Here is a 25,714-nt window from a genome sequence, read left to right on the forward strand (position 1 = left end):
GATGTAATAGTTCTCTCTGGGAAGAATTTGATTGGAGCAGGTTATATGATCTACTTGTTATGGGCTGGAAGCAACCAAAACATTCCCCTATGAGGGCAAAAATCAAATCTGACAAATTTTTTCTCATGAAATTATGAAAATACCCATTTGGTAGGCTGACAATTTTTTCCTCATGAAATTAAGAAAGTACCCATTTGGTAGGAGGTGGGAATATGTTTTCTCATGTTAGCGAGATGACATGGAGAGCTGTCTAGAATTCAATTGGTTTGAGGGCCATGTTGCGTACGTCTGATTTGTATGGCACAATTAAAACTGTAAATCGATCAGACTTGGGTGAAATTAACTGTTTAACATATCCAATTTAGTTGAATCTTTGTTTAATGAAAGACATTAAATGTGGATGGAAAGGGGAGGCCCATACCTTCCGTCCCCAGACTCCAACCGATGACTTTTTGACTCAGATTGGACGTATATAGTTTCCCCTGTTCGCGACGGCAGCGTGCTCTTCGTGGGAAGATTTGTATCCGCACATCGTAGTTGAGGTCTCTCCGATGATCTGTCCCTGTTTATGTTTTCCCCTCTCTCTTTTTTTCCCAGTTTTGATAATTTTTTTCCCAAGATTTATGTTGTTGGTTCGCTCCCGTGATTCTAGTTTCTCCATTTTTCCAGTTCAGTGATGCATTGATTCATTCAATCTGTTTCGCTCCGTCAAATACTGGGACTGATCACTTGTTTATGTGTGGAGATGACTGAAAATTAGGGTTTAAGGTTTTTGTCTTCTTGAATTTAACTGCTTTTGTTGAGACTGTATAATGCTAGTTGCTTGATGATATTTGAGCTATCGTTACTGATCGTGCTCATGATGCATCCGATCCAAAAGACGGGTTTTTTTCAGGCGTCTGTTTTTTTTTCACTGCTTGCTACCTGTGAGCTGGATGGGGATATGAATGGATGAGCCCTTTTGTTTCTTCATTGGTTCGGTTACGCAATTTTCAGTTTGCTAGTGGTTCTTTTGAAATTCACGTGTTATCTGAAGCTTCATGGTTTGCGTGATTATGTCCTTTTTAGTTAACGGGAAAATGTAAGTTGGATTTGTTTAGCTGGTTGCCCATTGAGTTTCCGGCCTTCATTAGGTGTTACCTGTACCTCTTAAGTGCCAACAGTTAGAGGCCTTCTCTCGGCCACGAAACATATTCAATGATTCGCTGCCCAACCAGATGGAAGAAGTGATTGACTGAGTTGCCGATAACTTGCCTACCATCATTAGCTTCCTCAATTATGTGGGAGGAAGTGCTCCTTCCACCTAAGAGAATCTGGAATCTGTTGTATTCATTTCTAGATTTTAGAGATTATTACTTTTTGGAGTTTCTCAACTTGAGTTCATTATATTTGCTCGTAGAAAAAAAAAATGATAGTTGGTTTAGTACCTGAATGTGTGAACAGTCCTTGTTTCTTTGACATTATGCCTTACAAGCATAGATCATGTTTTCTCCTAATGTGGATATTTATAATGTCTTAAGAAAATTTTGTTATCTTCATATGCGACTCCTCAGATCTTTTCAATATGTTTGAGTTCTCATAGTCGTTTTGTTTCTCAACAGGGATCTTCTGTTGTAAAATTTTCCCTATTGCAGGATGGATATAACACAATTTGATCCCAGGACCCTGACTCTTCTGGGGGCAGGAACTTGTGTGATGCTAAGTATGCATTTCACAGTCCAGCTGCTATCACAACATCTCTTTTACTGGAAGAACCCAAAAGAGCAAAAGGCCATTATAATAATCATACTTATGGCCCCCATCTATGCACTTGACTCTTTTGTTGGCCTGGTCGATATTCAAGGAAGTAAACCCTTCTTCACTTTCCTTGATTCAGTTAAGGAATGTTATGAAGCACTGGTAAGTGCTAATTATGATCTTGTTATCAGATTGCTTGCAAGATATCCTCATGACTCTCATTAAATTTAATCATGGAAACAATTTTCAGGTGATTGCAAAGTTCTTGGCCTTGATGTATAGTTATCTAAACATATCAATTAGTCAAAACAGGGTGCCAGATGAGATCAAAGGAAGAGAAATTCACCACTCATTCCCAATGACCCTCTTTCAGGTATGCTTGTATTACTATTCAACAAGCATATGAGCTACTTATCAATCACTGAAATCTTGTATGCACTAACTTTAGCTTTATCAATCATATACGATACAACTGTTTGTGCTGGGTGCTATTAAAGAAAACATATGCATATGCCTGAGTACCTCGCCAAGCTTTAAGTCTAAGTGCCTAATTTTGAGTGAATGCAGCTTTTTATAATCACTAGTTGCTGCCTCGGCCTCCCATATCACACCCATCATTCTCCATCTTTTGTCATAGCTTTCATGTTTTAACTTCTGCTGAGGTGTATGATGTCTAGTTTCTTTGCACTTACTAATATATCCTCAACTGCAGCCACATGTGGTCCATTTGGATCATTATACATTAAAGCTTCTCAAGTACTGGACCTGGCAGTTTGTCATTATCAGACCTATGTTCTCCATTTTGATGATATTGCTACAACTTCTGGGGCTGTACACCAGCTGGGTCAGTTGGACAGTTACAATCATATTGAACATCTCAGTGTCCCTGGCACTTTATTCTTTGATGGTGTTTTATCATGTATTTGCAAAGGAATTGGCACCTCACAGGCCTCTCTCCAAGTTCTTGTGCATCAAAGGGATTGTCTTTTTTTGCTTTTGGCAGGTACTGTTCCCTCCAAGTATTTCCCTTTTTTTCATCTAGTTAGTGTTGCTGGTAAGTACACTTACAATTTTGCAACTGAATTGCGGTTTTTCAAGTGCCCGTCATGTAGTTACTTGGCATTGAATACCAAGCTATCTGGCCATATCATGATTCATGAACATATTTTAGCATTTGATGTTTGGATCCTGGTAGTTTAAGTACCTATGTTTAGGAACCAAATCACCCTAGAGACCTTGATGAATTTGGTGTGTATGTGTAACCTGATTCTAGATATCAGAACAGCCTCCACTTTTTTTTTTCAAGCCTAAAAGGAGAGATAAGAAAAAGTGTATATGAAATAGAGCGACAATCACCAATTCACCAAAGATGAAAAATAGAAAAGGCCCTAGATTTATGGCCAAGTGAAGGTCCTTTCTGAGACCTGCTCAGGACAACTAGCAGTGAACATAGGGGTATTTCAGGATCCAGGTGGTTTATGTGCCTAGTTTCACTCACCACAATTAGCCTTTTCTACTCTTGAGTAACTACATGTGATGGGACCAGAAATGGGAAAATTTTCCTGACAAGCTCGAACAATTCAATGGAACTCAGCAGCTGTGATAATTTCTGAAGATATTGTCATCTTTCAGTTGTTAAAGGACTCTGACAACTTGGATCTTTCAACTGAATCCATGGTTGAGATGGTAAAAATTCTTCTCTTACTGCAACTTAATCACAGTTCAAGCCAATACAACTCTGGGTTACATGGGAGCTAAAGTTTAGTTTCCTCTGATCAATAAACTTCAAATGATCATGGTACCAAAAAGTTTTCAGATAAAATTGGAAATGACTTGTAAATTATGCTCGATTAGGTTTCTTGCTCATAACTTGTTAGCAGGCACTTCTACCCTTGAAATAGGATTGTTTCAAACATCACCACTCTGGTGGATACCATGTCTCTTCAGCCAACTCAAGAATGTTAACTGCCATTTGAGCCCATAATTTCCTGTTGCGAACTGTGTGTTTTCAAATTTTATTTTCTTTTTAGTGCCAATAGGTAAATAGTTCAAACTTCAAAGAGTTAGTCAGTTGAAGGTTAAAACTTATTATGTTTATTTTATTATATCTTATTGGGCTTTATACTATCTATTGCCAGGGTATCGTAATTGAGATATTGGCTGCCGTGGGTGTCATAAAATCTCACCATTTCTGGCTGGATGTTGAGCATATTGAAGAAGCATTTCAAAACGTTTTGGTATGCCTAGAGATGGTCGTCTTCTCTCTTATCCAGCAGTATGCATATCCTGTTGCTCCTTACAGTGGAGATATGCCCGGAAGACTGAAATCAGGGAAAAAAGACTAAACAAATCTGTTCCCTTTATCTCTCCTGTACTCGTCGTTTTCCTTCTTGTATGTTCTTGGCTGACATCTACATGTGATGCTACTAAATTTTCCTTTCCCTTTGTTCTCATGAACGTTTGTACTCATAGTGTTGTACTGAGTTCGACGCCGGCCGAAAATTTTGTTATGATTAATGCAATGGAACAGGAACACTCTCTCTCTCACACACACACACTTTTCCAGTCACAGGAACTCAGCGCGGCTCACACACATGCTCGAAGGCGGGTGGTGCATTTGTATGGCTCAGCATGAAAGCGTGTCGTCCGCACCTGAGATTGTCTCCCTAGACTTTAAACTGTCTCAATTCGGCTCCAAAGCTCAACTAGTAGTAGGGCTGCCATCCAGTTGATTGCCTCAATTCGTGTTTGTGTGTGTCCATGCCATTTTTCGGACAGTTTCACATAAATGTAAATTCCGCACAATAAATTCTAGCGGTGCAAATTCTGCCGGATGAGATATCTAATTGTTTCATCCATCGGGTAGGGATATGTTTGAAGAACAGAAGGAAAAAATTGTCGCCTTTTGGATTGGGAAGATTGTGACATGAAACATATCCAATCTTCAGAATTTTGCAGGACCAGATCTTTTATCTTATTTTAATACATGCTGCCACAAGGGACACGGCTATCGGTACCAGAAGATTGCGTAGATAAGTCTCTGTCTCTGTCTGTCTCTCTCTCTCATGGTCTGGTTTTATAAGTTATTTGATATGGAAAAAGTACGAGAAAAAAATGTAAAGATTAAACGGTCCAGAATTTAGGAAATCTAAGTTCATGGGATTTTGGATCAAGATAGAGCCTCGACAGCTAATAAATAGCAAAACCTTCAATGATCAATTAAAAATATTTCCCTGACGTGCCATTTTCAATTTTAAGTTTAATGTTGTCTTCCTTATGATGAAAAACATTGCCAAGGACTAGGTTGCTTACTATGACCAACCATGCAGAGTAGATGACAGATCACCCTGGCTTGTACATGTCATAACTGTTGAAAAGTTGCCAATGGATCCAATGCTCACTAAGATCCATGAACGGTCAAGGGGTCAAGTGACAAGTCCTATATAGAACCCTCATAACAGCCTCCATTAGGTTGATTTTCTTCTTTCTTTTTCTTTTCTTTCTTCTTTGTTTTTGACAGCGTTGGTAATTTGGTATGCTGTGTTTGGTGGCAGATTGGATCAGACGTAAGAATCTAGACTGGAACAATGAAATCCCCATCTCCTCTGCTGAAAAGGGTAAGCTCAACAATCTTTCTGTAAATCGTGTGCTTTTAGAGGCTCATGATGAAATCGTTAGGTTTTTTGTCGTGATTATTGTTTGCGGTTGTCGTTGCAAATATTTTCGTTCTCCCATTTTCCTTTTCTTTTTTCTGAACTTATTTATCCAAAAATCGGATATGAAATAGATATTCATCCGTTTATTTTTTCTATTCTGAACTTACTTATCACCCATAACAAATAAAAAAATACCCAAACAAGTACCAGATACTGCACATAAATTTTTAAAAAAATCTCAGGATATCATCGTATTTAACAACAGTCGGTATTTCTTGGCCACATAACAAGAAGCAAACTTCGGTACTCCAAAACTGCTACGAACTAAGAAGAGAGAAATCTACTCTGCCAACAAGCCTACAAATCCTGAGAGGCGACACCGTTTGTTGAAAACTCCACCACCATGCGCTTCTGTAATCTCTGAAACGGTTCATAGTCATGAGCACTCTCCAAATCTCCGCCCATTTCCCCGCAACGCGCGGACGGATCCCCCTCACCAAGAAAACCAGCCGTTACGGCGCCCAGTTTTTGCCTTTCCTCGCTAGAACAACGAGGGGATGCGTCTTCGTCGACACCCACCATGGAAACTGGAGTTTCTCCAGAGGAAGATGGTCTCCGTTTCACGACGGTAGGTTGCCGAAGAGAACGGGGCTTATAGTGGTGAGGGTTAACCGGGGTTTTGGGTTTAATGGTGGTGGTGGTGGCGGTGGTAATGAGAACACCAGAATTGTGGGAAATCTCATTTTAGCCATTGCGTTGACATATCTCACCATGACAGGCCAGCTTGGTTGGTTATTGGATGCGATTGTTTCGTTATGGGTATGAAACTCTCTGGCCATTTTCTCTCTAGTTGATTCATCTAATAGGTTTTAGAGTGCAATCTTCATTATGTATTCATGGAATTCGTTTTCCGATTCTCAAATCCATATACTTATTTCCTGCTTTACTTGTGGCTTGGTGGAATATGACAGGCTTCATCCTATAGCTTCAGTAGAAAACTCGATGCTTATAAAGAAAACAACTTGTGTACCATTTGTTCTTATGTTGGCCCTTCGCCAAGACTGTATTTTACTTTAACCTGTACTCCTCTTCATGTGTGCACCAGTTGAACTTCTTACATGTCGTCTATTTGATAAGATAAGCACTTTGACTCGTTAATAACTTAATAGTTTTCAAGCTAAGTCCACGTAATCCTTTAGTTTACTCTCATGGTTTTCTACCGAAAGCACTATATTAATACAACTTTCTGCTTGTATCCTCTTAGTAGCCAGCAGATGGACATGGAGGTATACTTTCTTTTCTCTTTTTATTTTGGAAATTCCTGAGAGTAGCTAACCTAAATTTTCTTTCTCTTTTTATTTGGAAATTCCCGAGAGTAGCTAACTTAAGTTTATGCTCCTGACCAACTATTTACCTGAAATTAGACAATTACCTTCTTATCCTATCGTATGATGAAATATGCCATGTTTCTTCTCTACCGTCAAGCCTCTCCATGCTGTCTTATTTAGAATTCTGTAGCCAGTAAGGTGGCTTTCCTTCTATTTCACTTGATCCCCTCGTATAGTTTATTAAGGTTCTGTGTAGATTTACTTGCTAAAACTCAAAGTTCTAGGTTCAGAAAAGACAACAACGTTTTGTGCAATTGTGCTTGCTTCACAATGAATTTCATAGTTTCTTACATTTTATTCCTGTTACCTTACCATGATGATTTAAGCCTTTCTTAAAGTTTAGATGATCTAAGATGAACTAGATCTGAAAGTATCGCCTCCTAAGGGCAAAATGCTTCACTAACAAATAACGGCCAACTGCCCTTGGATCTGAGGAACATATATTTTGTTCTGCAGAAAGGAATTCATATCAGCTTATACGTGCACCTAAGTACACAAACCTTAATTCTTCACTGGTGTTGTTCGTAATATTTTCCTGTAAATTGTAAGCAAAACTGGTGAAGTTGGATCATCTTAGAAATCTTATACAAAGTTAGAGAAAATTACTGTATATGAAGTGCAATACTGTATATGAAGTGCAATGTCATGTTCTCATTTAGACTTGCATATAATCACATTGCACTGTGTGTGCGTAAATCACTTTTCCCTGATTGGACAATTTGTCCATATGTGACCCATGTTTAGTATATGACACTATTTATTTTCTCATTACGTAAGTCGTAAGAGATTCAAGGTTATTGCTGAGGTAGGAAAAATACTAACTTGAAGCTAATTAAATGGAATTTTTGACAGATTGTTGTGGTTCTTCTGCCAGTTGTCGGAATAGGTGCTTTCTTGTGGTTTGCTGGACGAGACATACTTCAAGGCAGTGTATGCTTTTTCCTGTAATATTCTCATTTATAGTTCATTTACTACCAATGTTGTCATTCCTATTTGCATCTATTCCTACCAATGAGTTTAAGCCACAAGTTTTTTTTCTTAGAAAGAGACCAGTGGTTGTCTTGAATAAATGTCTTGGGTGTGAGGTTATAAACTTATAATGATAGAGAAAAAGGATACTTTGGTGAAGATGTTATCAACTTTTTTTTTTTTTACTATGAAGAGAATTTATTGTTTTTCAGTAAGGGTACTAGTGACATAGACACCTTTCCAAAGAGAGAAAAAAAAAACTCCTAAACAGTGTGTACATATGGTTTAAGTTTGGAGTATTGGTGGCCAATTCGCCATCATATGAAAGCTGAATGGTATGAGTATAGTATTTTAGGTACCTCATTTCAATATTCATGTGGCATTAACTAGAAAGCCGTGACATCTACAAGTGTCACAACAGATCATTTTTTGCACATGCTGCTCTATGGCTTCTTTTTCATTTTCTTTTATATTCAACTGCAGTCAATCTGGGCCCGCCAATTACAATCAGAACACTTAATGAGAACCATAACCACAACCAAGAGAGATACTGTTGTTTACATGTTCTGCACTTTTATAGAGATCTTTGGAAGAAACGTATTACCTTATTGAAGACTTCTTTAAACACTATGTTATCAATATATGAGCCTTCAACATCAGAGAAATGGTGCTTTGAAATGGTGGTTGGGTTGTTATGGATTTTATTTGTTTTGAGCAATATAATAGAATGATTGTTTCGTTCTGTTCTCATTTCCCCTTTTTTGGTACGTGCAGTGCCCCAACTGTGGAAATGATCTCCAGATATTTAAGTAAGGCATTGGCAATCAGCAGTTTCCCTCTGTTGACTATGCTGTTTTTCCTTTACAGTTGATAAAACTACATATCAACACTTGTGCAGGTCATCTTTGAAGGATGGGCCTCAACTATGCCCATACTGTAGCCAACCTTTTTCAGGTAACTACATTAGAACCATCATTCTGGAGAGGCGATTTGACCTTTCCTCTTTTCCATCCGTTTGGCAGCTGATTCATTCTTAAGTTGTACATCAAGTGTTTCTTTTATCATAATGCAGAAAAATGCTGCATAGTTAGTCTATGCAAATTTAGATGCTATTAGTCATCTATATCCTGCAGAGCTAGTAGATTTTAATTTCTTTCTTTTTTCTTTTTCCTCTATTGGTGGTTGTCCAAGAAATTAGTACATGTGATGCTACTTGGAGATGTAAATGGACTGCCTACGTTGTCGTAATTATTATCTGATACTTTGTATGGATTTCCAGAGTTATACTTCCATTAGGTTTGTTGATGTTGCTGTGCTTGTCCGCTGTTGATATTCACATTCTAATCTCTGAAATGTTGCACTAAACTCCAGTGCAGGACGACCAATTTGTTAGAGAAACTGTGAAATTCTCAAACGATAGCCGGCCTAGAGACTTTGGACAAGTTTTTAATGGGTTTCGATCTCGGGGATCATCTGAGAAAGGTATGCACATAGGGAGCCAGATTTAGTTGATAGATGGCTTGTCTCTATTTTTTGTTTCTACAGGTCTATATAACTTCTTGTTCAATCTTTCTGTTTTTGGCAGTTTCTTCTGGGAAAACCTCCTCATCAGGAACAGTTGTGGACATAGAGGCTGAAATAAAGGATGTGGACTGATTCTTCCTACTGTTCAGTCAGTGAAAGGAAACAAGGTTTCGTTCCATGCTTGATCTCTTCTTTAGCCTGTTTTCTCGAAGGGGACTGTTATGATCCGTCTAATTTGGCTCGAGAGATTGGTCCAATGGGCCTCTATTTGCACCTGTACAATTCAAGGCATGACAATCAATAACTCAAACCACCTTCTGCTTTCAAGCTTGGCTAATCTAGTTTCAATAATTTCAGTGTCTGACCGACCTACATCCATCTTCTTATGACACGCACAAGGCTAATTTCCTTTTTAGTTATTTGTGCCAATTGGTTCTTGCACCTATTGAACTTGATATTATAGTTTGTTGCAGTTGATTTTTATTTCAGGTTCTCTGACATGATTATATGCGGCAGTATATTAGTGAAATTATCAACTGATCAACAGTTTTGTGTTTCTGCAACAGCCCTCCTTTGAGCCCTGCTGTATCCTTTCTGTTTTGAAGAGTGGCTGGACTGGACAAAAGACATAACTAGCAATCTGGAGGCTCAATGTAAAGATAAACGATCTCTCTCTCTCTCTCCCCATTTCCAAGGGTACTACTGTTCAGTTAAATGATGAAGAAATGTCTATCCATTGACGTTGAAGAGTTTTCTGCTTTAGCATCTGAAATGGGCTATATAGGTGCATTTTTAACGCTGCAACAAGGTTTTCTTTTCCTTTCTTTGTGCTGGTTGAGGGCATTGTCGACGTTCTCGCTGTAAATCTGCGGCAATAGAAAATTAAATTGGATGATCTACTGCTTATACACAAACTCCATGGCAATGAAGGATATCTTGATTTCCTTTGTGACAATGAATAATGAATTGTTTAGCTTCATTCAGTCCTTTTAGTTTTTGTCATGCTATGTGACCAATTTTTCTCAACAATAATTCAAAGTTAACCCAAGATGCTAAAAGAATTAACAAGTTTATTTTCTCAACTGCGCATCTTCGTCGATTCATTGATGAAATCTCTCTTTATCGGTACAAGTGATACTGGCTTATATCTTTTTTAGTAATAAACAACTTAATATTAAGTTATTTTTAAAATCAATTTGGAAAAAAAAAAAAGAGCGGCATGGGTTGATACGGAATGATATGTACCGGCCGATACGCCGTATTGGTGAGCAAACCGGTACGGCACCAATATTTGATATTGAGGTGGTCAATCATAGAACAGTACCTGCAGATCATGTCACCCACACATCCAATCCCACAGCTTACAAGCTGTCAGCCGATAAGAATTCCAAATCTGCAAACACGGTACCCTTTTAAATATTGATCGTCTGTGACAAACTCTTTTTGGAGTTGACTATCCAGCACCACATTCCTTCCACCTCTCTCGCTAACGGTTTGACTAAGTTTCTCTATTTTAAAATTTAAAATAAAAAATCTTGTTGGGATTGGATAACCCTCGCAAGTTTCTTTATTTTAAAATTTAAAATAAAAAATCTTGTTGGGATTAGATAAATAAATGGCACGTTACATTGACGCTTTCAGGCTTTTTTCGGATGGTGGGATTAATAAAATTTGAACCTTTACAAAATCAAATCTAAAGAATTTAAGTTTGAGATCTTTTGTAACAACCCATTAGATCCACTTTGATAAGCTGAATAATAGGATGATTTCTCTACTCGCTTTGCCTTCTTTCATACCAATCTGTCATATGGGTTCCGCATCTGAGTTTGCAATACAGACCCGTGAGAGTCGTGCATCTTGGCAATCGAACTAAAACAATGCGGTGCATGTCAGCAATTTATATTACAGAAATGAAACCATATCTTTGGGAAATGAATGCTTTGCTTCCACCATGGTTGTGCAGATCTCACAAAGTTGTAACAAGAACGTCAAAAGTGTGATGTGCAGAGCGGAGATACATGGAGGCTGGTGTGGGCAATGGCCCACACCAAAAACCAAAAATTTATTTAAAAGGACTTGAAATTACACTGTAATGATTCAAATATTAAATGGGGTGTCTACACAGACCCCAGTTGATAACTCGAGCACCCCTCAGCCAAAAAAATTATGGCTTCACCGTCGTGTTCAGACAGGAACAAGTAAAGGTACATCAGATGCCTAGCTCTGTGCACGTAGCCAAGTGGGTCGCCTTCCCGCCTTTATGTTGAACAAAGTCAAGAGTTGAAGCCCGATGAAAGTCCTCTTGTGGGCTCACATTCTTTAATAGCTAGCGAAGTGTCATCTTGAAGGCTTCAGCTTGAACTTGCTTCTCCTTCAAGGGGCATGATTTCATCCCTGGTTCTTCATTCTCTCTCTAAAGTGTAGGAGATAGGTTGCTTGATACTGATCTTGGTACAAAACCTTTTCATAAATACCATTCTTAAACGGACTAATATTGTTGCCTAGAAGTCGTAGACAGAAGCCAAACACCTGCTCACATTATAAAAAGATCACCCCCTTTCTCTATCAAGTCAAAGAAAATCACCTCACTCATGAGTTAATTGGTGAAAGAAGCTGAGCTTTTATTGCGTGCCAGGAAGCACACACGCTCATAACAGAAAGAAATCACACTGCAACTGGATGTCTGCATGTTCTTCCTGCCAGATTCTTGGTCCTTGTGGACTCGGTAACCAGTTAACCCCGTGAGACTCTAATACGAGTGCCACCTTCTTCCCACCAGCTGGGTTTATCAAGCAGCAGAGGCCAAGTATTCTAATGGCGATACGACGTTCATCATTATTTATCCTCTACAAGAAACGTCCTTTTTCTTTTTCCTTTTCTTTTCTTTAGAGATTCTCAATGGGGAGAGCACCTCTCTACTTTAGATGGCCGTGTGTCGTGCAAGGCATCACGAAGGGTCCAGCTCTCTTGGTGGTTTTGAGGATGTTTTTAGGCTAAACATGATCTCGATTCACAATGGTATAAGCAACGACAAGCCATGAACCAAATGTCCGATATCTATATGTATTGATCGTGGTTTCTTAGGAACTTTCTCAAACTAATTAAGTACAGCTCGAAAGGGTCGCCAAAGGGAGACGTATTGAATATTGGAAAGCCAAAGACGTGGAAGGGCAGCACAAAAACAAAGATGGATAGTGTGAAGAACAAAGAAGAGAGGAAAAATAAAAAAGAAGAATAAGGAAAAGAAGTGGTGATGCCCATGTTTCCTTATTTGATCTCCTTGTCTCCCGTTTGTCAAGTTCAAGTTTTGTAATACAGACAATGTCTACATAAGAGAGAGAGAGAGAGACAGAGGCAGAGAGGGAGAGAGAGAGACAGAGAGAGAGAGACAGAGATGGCAGCACCTTCGACCAAGAACAAGATGAGGCCATACAAGGTTTTGATACTGCTGGTTTTCACGGCAGCAGTGGCGGGAGTGATGGTGCTGAACAAGGTCAAGGATAAACAAGCTCACGATATCCTCATCCGGGAGAAGGATGGAATGATCAAGATTCTCAACTTGAGATATGAGGCAATCTCTCTCTCTCTCTCGCTCTCTCTCTCCCTCTCATAATGAAAGAATAATGACTTTGCTGCACTGTTGCATCACACAGAGCAAGAGGAAAAGTAATTAAAGTCGGGCAAGAATTTTAGCATATATTGCTTATTCGCAAGTTCTCCTTCGATCGTTTTCGGCATGGGCCGAAAAATATAATTACAGTTTGAAGGTTGGGTGAAGTTATACACCCTCATATGTCAGATTTGATGGGAATTTTTTTGGGCCATCAACTTTAAGAAAATTCATGCAGCGAAAATTAAATTGAAAACATGGAAATCAAATTGCTTTTAAAATGCTTTTAAAAGAGATTGAAATACCCCTCATTAAAGAAATAAACGAGTTTCTTTAATTGAGATTTCTTGAGGTATTTCAGTATTTTGAAATTACAAGTTTTTCGTTTTAGACAGGTTAATCATCGCCATATGATTTTAAAATCAATGGCTCAAACAATTTTCATCCAATCTAGCGTTTGAAGATTATATAAAAAAACAAACAAGACAACATTTGAGTTGTCTGATCTTTAAGGTTCAGCTGTCAATTTGACAAATAAATGTCAAAGTCATGGTTTATATATATATATATATATATATATATATATATATATATATATATATATATATATATATATATATATATATATATATAGAGAGAGAGAGAGAGAGAGAGAGTGTGTGATTTAGTTCTATTTGTACTTTACTATTTTTCTATTTTTTTCCCTTACATTCCATCGTCATAACTCATAAACATGACCTGCAGTTGGTTTAACGGGGATTAGCCTTTGAGTCACTGACATTAGATGAATTTCAAACTGTTTCAGTTATTAAAAATCAGCAGCCGAAAATGCATTGGTCTTTTTAGGCTCAAAAGACAAAGAAACATTTGATTTACGTCTCCTGTCATGTTAAAAGCTATTGGATCAAGTCAAACTAACTTGAATTTTAATATATACCTCATTTATATGGAAGTTGAAAGTTTTAAAAATAAAAGCTAAAACACAAAGGTAATTTAACCGTAGATGCTATAATGTCAATATATTTTATATCTTTAGAGCTTTATGCTGACTTATCTTCGACAAATCAAACCATATGAGAACTACATAATTTGGATTCAAATCAAAAAATTATGTTTCCAACTTTAATTCCTGAATCTCTAGATCACGTCGATTTTTAAAAACCGGCCAATTAGTTAATCTTGAATGCGAGTCACTTTTACTACAATCCTACAAAATAGAGCCCTTTAGGCAAACCAGGTTCCATGTTCGGGGGTGAAGCTCAATAAAAAATACTGACTATTATGTCTCTGTCTATCTCCCTCATCCTAAAATATTTTTTTAAGCACTAGTAAGAAAAGACATAAACCAGTGTGGTTAAGATTATGCGCTGTAAATAGGAATTAGTCTCTCTCTCTCTCTCGATTTTGCTATATATAATGCATATATTCTTCTACGTTTCTTGCCTGCTTATTCTATCAGAGGGAAAAAGCTTATTCACAAGAACTGCAAAGTAAGGTGGAGAGCATGAGAGCGAAAATTGAATCCCTCAAGACCCACAAGGCAAAATTGAATAGCAAGCTCATAGAGTTGCAGTCTGTAATGACTGCCCTCAAAGAAAAACGCAAAATCCTGGGCACAGCTCTTGAAAAGAAGCAGAAGAAGATTACTAGCTTAAAGGAAGAAAAGAGCCTTTCAAGGAAATTATACGCTCAGCTTGTAGCTTTGAAGGAAACACTGAAGCAGAAGGAAGACGAGATCCATGAGCTCAAGCGCCTAAATGGAAATCCTTCAGCTTTCCAGTCCATTGTTTCGCTTGGTACTCGTAACTCTCCCACCAATGCTATAGATACGAAGAACGCAACGGAAGAAGCTGCGACTACACATCAGCATTCCAGAAACAAAAAAAGTGACGATTCAGAGAGAAGGCAAGATGAAACAATTGTCCTCGTCACAAACTTTGATGCACGAGAAAATCCACGGAATGCTACTGAGGAGCCACTTGAAAACCAAGAAGCCAATGCTACAGGTATTGATTCCGGAAGCAGGGATAGCCGTGCAAATACTCCACATAAAGGTAATATCACCAAAGGTCATGGAGAAAATTTGGGTGACACCGACATCAACCACAATAAGCAGGAGGATGATGTGAAGGACGATGACTGAACCCCCAGAAATGTGTTGGCACAAAAGTTGCAGAGGTTGAAGACGTGACCGACAAATGCATCAAACGATATACCAAAAATGGATGAACAGGCACAGACGAAGAGTATTAGCAAGATGACAACAAAGACAAAGCAGCCACCAAAATGTAACTGGTTAATTAGTTTATTTCAAAGAAAAAGAAGGAAAAGCTCCCAGGGAGCAGCAATAATTTCTTATCCTAGTATTTGACCACGTAATAATCAAGGTGGAGAGAGCAAGTCATAATATATGTATCAAACACATACTGATTATTTTTGCCAACGTGATTTTCATTTTACATCTATCAGTTCAGTGGAAATGCAACGAGCTAAATAGTCCATCGTAGATATTTTAAGTCAAAAACTATAAAATTTTTTATCCATTGAAGCCTTCATTGAGCTCAAAGAGCGAGCATGAGAAGAAACCCTGATTTTTAACATCCGTAATCAATCAGGTGAAAGTTCAAAACCTTTGTAGGGATCTACAACCTCTTGTAGATGCCATCACCAAGACAGGAAAACTTTATTTTTCAAAGGCTGATGAAGCAAGCAGACACCGCAGTTCCAAGCAACTTAGTGGGTCCCATCTGATACTTTTTGCAAAGGCCATTACAGAAGCTTGCTCAAAATGATAAACGACTGATGTCAAAGCTTTGAAAATTTAAAATGAGAAACAAGCAAAAGGAACGATTTGGTTAGATCAGTGATAAGACTTTCAGTTTATGTCCAAAACGCAGTGAAAATATTGCCAAACCTCTACCATCTGAGCATGAGCAGAAGAGAATGGAAGTTTCCCCAAGGGGTGACTTGACCTATACCTAAAAGATATTATGCCCTTAAGTAACCAACCCCCCTTGCTACTGTTTAATAAAAACAAAGAGGATACCTAGGGTTTTCATAGTCTCTACAATCAAATCTGATGTTCGAGGACTCATAAGCAGGAAAACACGCCCTTGACATGTGCAAGCACATACAGGTAGCATGTACATGTTCTTGCATCAGCATGGAAACATGAAGCATGAATCACGTGTTCACATGCGCACTTACATTATCTGCATGATAGCAAAAGTCCAGCTTCACAAGAAGTTGGCACAAATTCACTTCGGTCCAGGAGCAACAGATACAAGTTTACAATGTTTCACAGCATTCTCCACTCTCTAGATCATTCATGTACTTGATTACCTCATTATAACAAACCAGTCATAGGAAAATGAACCTTACATGCAAGCTCTAATCTGAACACCCAGAGCCGCTTAAATCATATGCATAGTGGTTGTAGTTTTTGTGTCTTTAGACTCTTCACCTGGAACCACTGATCAAACTTCAGACCATGTCATTATAAGAACTCTCTGGTCATTTCCACCTAATCATAGAAATAGCATGTGTGGCGATCGGGGAAAATCATGCAGAAATTTACATACCTATTCCTTCTTTTCCTTTTTCCCTCCAGAGAACATCTTAAAACCTCCATATATTAGCAAAGCCCAACCAGACAGAGAGACAATCACAAACTGCCAAGATGATTACATAATTTAGTTTCTCAACGAAATACACACACACACACACACACACATGTAACATTATAAACACGTCAATCTAACAACTGAGCATAAACCATAAAGGAAGGAAGGAGAACTCGGAATTTTAAAGCCTGATATTAAAACTGGAAAGGAAAAAAATATATATGGATGCCAAGCATTTATAGTAGTCCTAAGTTCTCACCACCTATCTGATCAATGAAAGACTAATAAATAACAACTTCCAAGCGAATGGATGAAAAAATCACTATTTTAGAACAAGATATCTGTAAGCTAGAAAGTAGCCAAGAAGCAAGTCTTAAACTTTAGCATGTGCAACCATCAATTCACTAACACGAATTTAAAATGCATCTTCCATGCTTTATTTTTCGAAGTAAACCAAAAAGGAAAAAACACTTCGTTCAGAAAGTAAAACGATAGCTTCAATCAAGCACATAATTTCGCGCCCATTTATCCCGAGGTTGGCAACACTCACATGCTCTTCCTTCCACTTGGATGGGCTTAGAGGATCCTGCCAAAAGTTGACCTTCGGAGGCCCATGATGATCTGCAAAGAATGAACCAGTAAATCACTAAATAAAATACATGACAGAAACTAGATCAACATCCTACGCGTACCAATGAAGAAGATCAATAAAAAAACTTAAACCCAAATCTGGGCCTAAAACAGAGGATGAAACTTCAGGAACAACAAAATAATTTCATCAACTATATAACCCACTCAGGATCAATAAGATGGTGTGAAACCAAGGAAGAAGAAACAGACAACCTAATCACAAACACGGCACCAAAAAACAAGGGCTAAGGCGCAACCAACAATTCAAATAAGTGAGGGAGAGAGAACCTCCACCACCAGCCAAGCCCCGCCGGTGGAGTAGCTTAACTGCTTGAGCCCCGGATGGCTGCGACGGGGAAGACGATAATCTGAGCGCATCGGCAAGGGAAGGTGCTCGGCGAGCCGCCGCCGACCATGCAGCCATCCTTCCTCGGACCGCAAATTTTAGAGAGAGAGAGTGGGGTAGAGAGAGAGAGATGCCGGGAAGGAGGTACGGAGTAAGGAGCGAGGAGCGAGCAAGAGCGGGAGAGAGAGGGAGGGAGATGGTCGGTGGCCGAGTTGGATCCGACCCGGTAGCAACACATCGCATGTAATCCGCGAGTTGGATCTTGACTAAACTGGACCTTGGAGAACGGATCCTGCACGATAACGAAATTCCATTTGCACTTCACATTGATGATTCAAAATCCGGATTCTAACACCCGAGATGCGATCAGGCCCCGAAGTTGGAATGTTTAAACCATGCCAGGTCCAATTCCAACTGCTTAAAAATAAGAAAGTGAAACCACCAAACTTCTTAGATCTATCGTTCGACACAAGCAGTGGTGCATATTTGACATGTTCTGTTTCGATGTACAGTTATTTACTTGTCAAAAGTTTTTCTTTTAATCTTCTAGCAAAAATGTATTTAAATATCGTACTTTAATTATTAGTTTTTAAAGTTAAAATAAGAACCATATAACATCTGGCCTATTAGCTCAGTTGGTTAGAGCGTCGTGCTAATAACGCGAAGGTCGCAGGTTCGAGACCTGCATGGGCCAACATTCATTATCTTTTCTCCTTGCGCAAGTAAGTACATTCTTTTTTTTGGTCGCTTTTGATGGTTTCCGTGACCGGTTTCTGGCCATTAGACCTGCTTGGATTTTGTAAGTTCCTCCTAGTTGTAGTTAGGGAGGTGTTTTGTCATTTTATTATCAGTAAAATTGAAACCAAATCCATCACCAACCCGACATTTTCTCTCATCGAATTTAGAGTGGTAAATCTAAATTATATCCTCAACCTTTATATCCCCAGTCGAGCTGATATTATAATCGGGAAAATAAAAAATGCCCAGCAACCTTTGTTTGCAGCACAGCAAATGGGGAGCGCAGCTAGAACCCTTATCGTTGTTCTGTTTATGCAGAAGGATTTTTACGCCGACGCTTTAGCAGCGTTTGCTGAAATAATATTGCCTGCCAAGAGTCTTTCAGAGAGGAGGAGGAAAAAAAAATGGTTCATTTCATCACCTCCAGTGAAAGATCCATGGATGGTTATCCAAGATTCACGCGGATTTCATGGACCTATTTTTCAGTTCACAGTTTTTGCATTCAACCGTTGATCTAGAATCTGATTACTGAAATCTTCTCCCTGTTTAAAAGGTGGGTTTCAAAATAGTGTAGATCTAACATAATCTAAGATCCAGGGCTATCAAAACTTGCCCAAGTTTCTTTCAAGTAGAGAAGAGATTATATTAGATCCCCAGATAAACCCTCACAGCCATTCGTCTTTCTGCCAATGTACTTCTTGCGTTCACTTTGTTGTTAGAGTATTATTCAGCCCTCGTAAAAAAATTTGAAAAATGTACGCCGGCCTGCTTAAGAAAAAATTTCTCGCTCCGCCCCTAGTTTGAAATGAATGGTTGCAATGCTTGGGTTGGGTGGATGGTAACCATAGGCCGAGCATCAACCTGTTCTTCGTCGGCTTCTTGCTTAAAAGAGAGGACATAAAAATTTCATCACTTAAACTGAGATTACCATTCAGTGCATGAAGTCTGGCCCAGTTTCAGGTTATACCAAACAAGATTTCTGCGGTTGCAGAAATTTCTTTCTTCTTTGCTTCAAATGCATGAATTACCGTCGACGTTCGTTGCTCTACATCCGTTTCTATCAATCTTGTTGTCGTCCTGTACTTGTTATTGTCTTTCCCACGGATACGGCCTAAATAAGCCAAACCGAGTTCAGGACATATATACCACTTCCCTATTAGCAGAATCTAGTTAGTTTGATCCAGTAAAGCAAGTTTACAATTTAGTAAAAATAAAAACAGTCTTAGAGATAGAAGTCTGAAGTCTCTGAAAAGCTTTGATATAGTCACTTCAACTAATCCCATATTTGGATCCCACTAAGACTTGGATCTCGATGAAATATTTTTGGAAAACAAACTTGATTTAAAATATAAGCATCACAAACATTTAACATCTTCTTCATTTTGTACAGTCAAAGTGAGCACCTATATAGTACTCCCTGAATTTTAAATCCCACCTTAAGTGTCTTTCGGATAAATAAAGTGGATTGGACAAAAAATGTTGTATAAAATGTTATCAGCTAAAACATATCTCCACATTGCACTCTTGTTTTTTCGAATTTACAAAATAATTTAAAACGTTTGAATGGTTTAAGAATAAAACTTCAAAGTAAGAAAGCCTTCGTGTCGATACAATACGTATCAGCCAATACAGAGTATTGTCAGTAACAACGTATTAAAATACTCCTGTACATAGTATAAACTACAACTTATATTGTATATAGTATGAACTAGTGTCTAGGGGTTCAGATAAGTCCAATGGTAAAGGAGCATGCAATAAAAGGATACCTTGATGTTGGTGGGGAACAAAAGATAAACGAAAGGATAGAACGATATGGGTAGCAGATATTCTAAATCCTTTAATGCTCTCTCATTGGTGGAAAACGAATGCCCACCAATGCCAGTCCAGAAAACAATCTTGCTCCCCTCCAAGCCACTAGAATTCATCCAACCTTTCTGTGGCTGCTTTTTATGTGCTCCGGCCTGAGAACTCGTTACCACCGCCAGTCTGCACTAAGAGAGAGAAAGAGGCAGAGAAAGGCGGGAGAAACCAAGAAAGAAAAATGGCCTCCACTTTAGCCTCTGCCAGATCTGGGACTGTTATCAAGACCCCGTTTCTAGGCCAAACCAGAGGCTCCAATGCCAAATCTCTCAGGGACCTTGTCTCATTTGGAAATGGGAAGTTCACAATGGTATGACAATCTCTCTCTCTCTCTCTCTGTGTGTGTATTCTAAATCTTTTCTAAGACTATCTTTGGTTGGTCCAACAACAGGGAAATGAACTCTGGTATGGTCCAGACAGAGTGAAGTATCTGGGCCCCTTCTCAGCACAGACCCCATCTTATTTGACCGGAGAGTTCCCCGGCGACTACGGATGGGATACTGCCGGATTATCTGCTGACCCAGAAGCCTTCGCAAGGAACAGAGCTCTGGAGGTATATGAACCAGAAAACTCGTGCTTCTCCGCTTTCAATTAGATCGAACACACAAGAGTAGTAGGCAAAACAACTGCAACATAATCCATTTTGTGTGCACGTTCGTACAAATTAGAACTGCTGGTGTTTATTTCCCATTGGAAAGGGGATAATATCAGGACAGTCATCTAAGCTAAACCTTAAATTTTATATTCAATAATGGGTGGAAGTAGACAAACCATGATTTCATCCTTGTTCTGGTTTGCCTCATATGACCCCTTCGATTCTACATTTTTAAAAGGGCATTTCTCGTCCACTAGATGTAAAGACACACTGACACTGCAGCATTTGAGTCCACTGTTCATCTGGCTGAATAATAGTTAGTTTCTGTTTGACATCCTGCACCAGCTACAGTGTAGAAATAAGTCAAAAAAGAAAATGAACGAGATAAGGTGTCCATCCCCACAAAGATGAAGCCAAAAGCTACCTGCACTGACATGATGCTACTATCACAGGTGATCCATGGTAGATGGGCAATGCTTGGCGCATTGGGTTGCCTCACACCTGAGGTCCTGGAGAAGTGGGTGAAGGTGGACTTCAAAGAGCCAGTGTGGTTCAAGGCAGGAGCTCAAATCTTCTCTGAAGGTGGCCTCGACTACTTGGGCAACCCAAATCTTGTTCACGCTCAGAGCATCCTGGCAGTGCTTGGCTTCCAAGTTGTCCTGATGGGTCTCGTCGAAGGGTTCCGCATCAATGGCCTCCCTGGTGTAGGAGAAGGCAACAATCTGTACCCTGGTGGTCAATACTTTGACCCACTTGGTCTTGCTGACGACCCTGTTACCCTTGCGGAGCTCAAAGTGAAAGAAATCAAGAATGGTCGGCTAGCCATGTTCTCCATGTTCGGGTTCTTTGTTCAGGCCATTGTTACCGGAAAAGGCCCACTTGAGAATCTCTTAGACCATCTTGACAACCCAGTTGCCAACAATGCCTGGGTCTATGCTACCAAGTTTGTCCCTGGGTCTTAGAACTCTTTCTTACATGGTGGAGAATGTGAATTTGTTGATATGCTTATGTATCAATTATTCAAGTTTAATATTCAGATAGCCAGCTTTTAATGTGATTGTAACGTTTTCAGCATCGTCGCTGTAGATTTCTTCGACAAAAATGACTGCAACGTAAGTAGCATTAAAATGAAATAAGGATACAAACAAAACAGGATCGTACAAATTTCAATAGAAGTTTAAAGGCCAGATCCAGCAAAAGTAGCATGTTGACAAGTCACAACAAATTTCAGTTGTAAGCGATAATCCAAAAGGTCATGCAAAAATGCAAGGGTAGGACCTTCCGAATTCCGGAAATGGAAACCATACCTTCCCAATGTGATCTACGAAAAGCATACTAGTCAGAAAAGAACCGCGAGACAGAATGGAAGAACCCTCAAATAAAATTAAGAAATGAAGTCGGCATCTGCTGATCTATCTACCACGTTAGAAAATTTTTTGCTGTAGTTATTATCGATATCTACCTCCCCAGGAACTTAACTGTTGAACTGATTGGAGCACAAGCTGCCTCGATTCAAGTTCAGTGGTTGCATCATCTGAACATAAACTTTCATCTGATCCTTTTTCAGGACAGCTAGTTTCCGGCTTTCAGCATCAGGATACTGTCCTGTAAAGCGTTTCATCAAACAAACATGGCAAGAGTATTCAAGTTAATCACTAACCATTACTGTCCATCAAGGTTCTCTGACCAGAAAAGTTATCTAGTTCCTTTTCAAGGGGACGCACCAGCTGATGTCCCTTCCACTTGAGTGCATTTGATATCTTCTGAAACTTATTCAGGCCTTCGAATTTAGTTGAGAAAAAAAGGAACAGCTATAGATGGACTGCTCTTTTCCTGAGACGGTAGCATTGCATCCGAATCAAGAATCCCCTGAAAGCCAGGTTCCCTGAATTGGAATCCAAACTTTCATCCAAAAGACTGTCGTTTTGCTAGAGGCCATGATACAATGTCATTTTCACTGATTTTTATGTTCCAGGAGAAATATTCCTCCAGTTTGGAACTCAAATATCCCTTCTTCTAGTAAAAGGGCTTCCATCATTTTGAAATTGGAAGCCAACTTACCCTGGAAAATCATAAATGTAAAGTCCTCTTACACTTCTGCAGCAACATGAGGAATTGTCTAGAGTCAATTGCCGCCGGCGCCTAAAGTTCGTGGAAGAGACAACATGCCCAAGGTGGTGGTGGTCCCAGTAGCACAATCCATGAGTTTTTTTACAAGCCTACCTGGATTTGGCTATACCCAGGATTCTTCACAACTTTCGAGTCGAGCATTATGCTTCTAGCAGTTGCCACATCTTTCCATCTTCTACCTTCTGCATAGACATTGGATAACAATACATAGTCCATATCTTCAAGAGGCCCCAGTTGAAGCAAACCTTGTATAGCCTTTTCTGCCAACTTAACATTCACGCCTTCAGAAGACCTACAAGCACTTAACAGAGTTCGCCACACAACGCAATTAGGTTCAAAAGGCATTGTGTCAATTACCTGCTTAGCCTCCTCAAGCATACCCAACCTACAATAAAGATCCACCATACACCCAAAATGCTTTATGTCAGGTTTGATACCGTAGTCCTCTGACATACTACGAAAGTAGCGCCGAGCTTCATCTCGGAGACCCTTGTGGATACAAGCAGTGAGAACTCCCAAGAAGGTGACCATGTTAGGCCGAATTTGTGTCTGCTCCATAGCAGTAAAAAGTTCGAGGGCTTCTTCACTTTGACCGTGAACAGCCAAACCTACTATCATCGCGTTCCATGAAGAAACGTGCTTCATGGTCATCCGGTGGAAAACATGACGCGCTAAATCCAAGCATCCGCACTTCGCATACATGTCGATGAGAGCATTGCCCATAAAACCTTCCACCTTGAATCCCTTTTCCTGTATGTAGGCGTGTATTCGTCTACCAGACTCAAGCTCACCAACCTCCGCACATGCACCAAGCATTGAGATCACAGTAATCTCAGTCGGCTCGTCACCAGTAATCTGCATCTGGCGGAAGAGCTCCAAGGCCTCGGCGTATTGTTTTTGCGTTACATACCCTGCTATCATAGCGTTCCACGAAACGGCATCTCGTTCAGGCATTTGGTCAAATAGTTGACGTGCAGCATCAACGTGGCCACTCTTGACGAGTTTTGTGATTTCACTGTTCCAGGAAACCACGTTCTTCGTTGGCATCTCTTCACGAAGAGAATTGGCTATATCAACCTGTTGGCATCTATCGTAGGCAACAATCATGGTATTCCAGGAGACGGGGGTTCGGATTGGCATCTCATCAAACACTCGACGAGCAAACTCAACCTGGCCGTACCCGGAGTACATGAAGATAAGGGAGTTTTGGACGAAACCATTTCCTTCGAAGCCAGAATGAACAATTCTGCAGTGAACTTCAGCACCCTTGCACGAGAGGGAGCACTTCTCATCAGCCTCCACAATTGTGAAGGCTCTGGCACACGCATTGAGAACAAAAGGGAAGGTAAAGTTGTCTGCCCGAGTGCCCAAGCAAATCATGCGGTTGTATAGGCGAAGGGCTTCGAGGGGGAAGGGACTCTTACAGTACCCTCTGATGATGGTGTTCCACAAAAATGGCTGCTTGGGATCACCCATTTCATCAAAGAGAAGGCGGCCATACTGTAGGCTACCATTGGGGGAGAGGACATAGCACCAGATCAACCTGCCGATAACGAAGGTACTACTTATGCAACCAACTTTGATCACGAGACAGTGGACCTGCTCTACGTGCCTCATACAATTGCACGAAGCACCTTGCAGTAGTGATACGATCCACTTCTTCGTCATCGTATTCTACACTACGCCCAAGAACAACTTCATAAGGTAAGTGCCCATGATCATCCGTTGCAATAATAAATGCTTAAGTTTTCCTGTTCATCTCTGGTGTCTATATCCATGCGCTTCTCCAAAATCCGAGCCGCTCCCACGGGTCCCGAATTCCTTTTACTCGCATTAAGAGGAAAGAATGGTTCCAGTGTCAGTATTCATGACCAATACAGTGTCTGGTTTTACTCGCAAATTTTAAGTCCGCATCCAAGACTTGGTTAGTCTTTATTTGTCCTGTTTGAGGATAAGTAGATAAGAATATGAGGTTAGCTGATCCTCTCCGCTGCAGCGTTCAACTAAACTTAGCGGCCGTTTTGTTGCCCCAAAAGTTCAGATTATTTTCTAAGCCTCTTTCCGGCCACTTTGATAGTGTCACTTAAGGGGCATTTATTGCCTCTGATCTTAAGTTCACAGGTAATGTGGTTTTCTTTTACTCATATGGCCAAATTCCCACATTGAACTTCACAGTTCATCAAACTATAACCTAACATTCGCACTCCAAGTCCCCATTTTACTCTTTTATGCTAGCAAAAAGGTTGATCTAAGATCAAAGGAAAAAAAGGTCTGATATTAGATTTATAATTGAAAAAAATCAATATCTAAGGTAACTAAATTAGAAGTAATCAAATGCCCCTTAAGGCAAGGTTTTGAAACACCCCTTCTCAAGAACTTCTTCCCTATTTTTGTCCCACCCACATAGGTGCAATAAAGTATTTAGGGACGCTGTAAATTTTGTAAAATGAAAGGTATCTGCCACCCTACACCACGTTTGGATGGAGAGCATACAGTTGAGACCATGGCGCTGTTTCAGACCGTTTCCTCCACCGCCCTAACACCTTATGAACATCATCGAGCTAATGAGATGTCACAGGTTTTAAAGTTCCAATAATTGTTGAAGAAGGCATACCGTGTTGAATCCAAGTTGGGTGTAGATGAGTGGCTCCCATCCATGCACAGAGAAACCACCTAACCATGCCACGTTCAACTCTGCGAGGTAACCGAGAACACGAATTTGTATCTTCTCATTTCTTGCACAAAGCCAGAACCACGTAAAACGATGTTCAGAGCCAGAACAAACTTTAGATGCTTCTAAACATTGTAAAGCCTTCAAAATTTTCGTCAAGCGAGATGGACACACCAAGTCATATCATAAAAATACTCAAATTCTTTAGAGGATTCGTGTTATATCTATCTCAGTTAA

General features: G+C 39.7%; 5 protein-coding genes and 1 non-coding gene across 10 annotated transcripts; 5 read left to right on the forward strand and 1 right to left on the reverse strand.

Moving 5' to 3' along the window:
- The first annotated feature begins 388 nt into the window (after window positions 1–388).
- LOC116256464 (uncharacterized) lies at window positions 389–4,272 on the forward strand. Of its 5 annotated transcripts, none has more exons than XM_050078651.1 (6): window positions 406–542; window positions 670–768; window positions 1,635–1,899; window positions 1,988–2,110; window positions 2,450–2,740; window positions 3,876–4,272. In XM_050078651.1, the coding sequence occupies exons 3-6, from the start codon at window positions 1,636–1,638 to the stop codon at window positions 4,080–4,082; spliced, it is 885 nt and encodes a 294-aa protein (XP_049934608.1). In that variant the 5' UTR covers window positions 406–542; window positions 670–768; window position 1,635; the 3' UTR covers window positions 4,083–4,272. The 5 variants fall into 5 exon arrangements, with proteins under 5 accessions (XP_031488697.1, XP_049934606.1, XP_049934608.1 ...); XM_031632850.2 differs by having other exon boundaries at window positions 407–542; window positions 1,602–1,899; XM_031632837.2 differs by lacking the exon at window positions 670–768 and having other exon boundaries at window positions 389–542; window positions 1,602–1,899.
- Window positions 4,273–5,668: 1,396 nt separating this feature from the next.
- LOC116256486 (uncharacterized) lies at window positions 5,669–10,253 on the forward strand. Its single transcript, XM_031632862.2, has 7 exons — window positions 5,669–6,212; window positions 7,634–7,711; window positions 8,525–8,559; window positions 8,649–8,704; window positions 9,122–9,232; window positions 9,336–9,441; window positions 9,841–10,253. The coding sequence occupies exons 1-6, from the start codon at window positions 5,832–5,834 to the stop codon at window positions 9,404–9,406; spliced, it is 732 nt and encodes a 243-aa protein (XP_031488722.1). The 5' UTR covers window positions 5,669–5,831; the 3' UTR covers window positions 9,407–9,441; window positions 9,841–10,253.
- Window positions 10,254–12,618: 2,365 nt separating this feature from the next.
- Window positions 12,619–16,347, forward strand: LOC116246195 (uncharacterized). Its single transcript, XM_031617939.2, has 2 exons — window positions 12,619–12,845; window positions 14,344–16,347. Exons 1-2 carry the CDS (start codon window positions 12,669–12,671, stop codon window positions 15,025–15,027), a joined length of 861 nt encoding a protein of 286 aa, XP_031473799.1. The 5' UTR covers window positions 12,619–12,668; the 3' UTR covers window positions 15,028–16,347.
- Window positions 16,348–18,103: 1,756 nt separating this feature from the next.
- TRNAI-AAU (transfer RNA isoleucine (anticodon AAU)) lies at window positions 18,104–18,177 on the forward strand. The gene has a single exon. It is a non-coding gene; the product is annotated as a tRNA-Ile (tRNA).
- Window positions 18,178–20,173: 1,996 nt separating this feature from the next.
- LOC116262444 (chlorophyll a-b binding protein 13, chloroplastic) lies at window positions 20,174–21,733 on the forward strand. The gene is made up of 3 exons (XM_031641842.2): window positions 20,174–20,391; window positions 20,473–20,634; window positions 21,129–21,733. Exons 1-3 carry the CDS (start codon window positions 20,263–20,265, stop codon window positions 21,636–21,638), a joined length of 801 nt encoding a protein of 266 aa, XP_031497702.1. The 5' UTR covers window positions 20,174–20,262; the 3' UTR covers window positions 21,639–21,733.
- On the reverse strand, window positions 21,682–24,685 carry LOC116262440 (pentatricopeptide repeat-containing protein At5g15300-like). The gene is made up of 2 exons (XM_031641833.2): window positions 21,984–24,685; window positions 21,682–21,781 (listed from the first exon to the last, which is right to left on the reverse strand). The coding sequence occupies exon 1, from the start codon at window positions 24,472–24,474 to the stop codon at window positions 22,888–22,890; it is 1,587 nt and encodes a 528-aa protein (XP_031497693.1). The 5' UTR covers window positions 24,475–24,685; the 3' UTR covers window positions 21,682–21,781; window positions 21,984–22,887.
- Between the last annotated feature and the right edge of the window lie 1,029 nt (window positions 24,686–25,714).

This window comes from Nymphaea colorata, chromosome 1 (genome assembly GCF_008831285.2).
Source record: "Nymphaea colorata isolate Beijing-Zhang1983 chromosome 1, ASM883128v2, whole genome shotgun sequence".
Taxonomy (NCBI): Eukaryota; Viridiplantae; Streptophyta; class Magnoliopsida; order Nymphaeales; family Nymphaeaceae; genus Nymphaea; species Nymphaea colorata.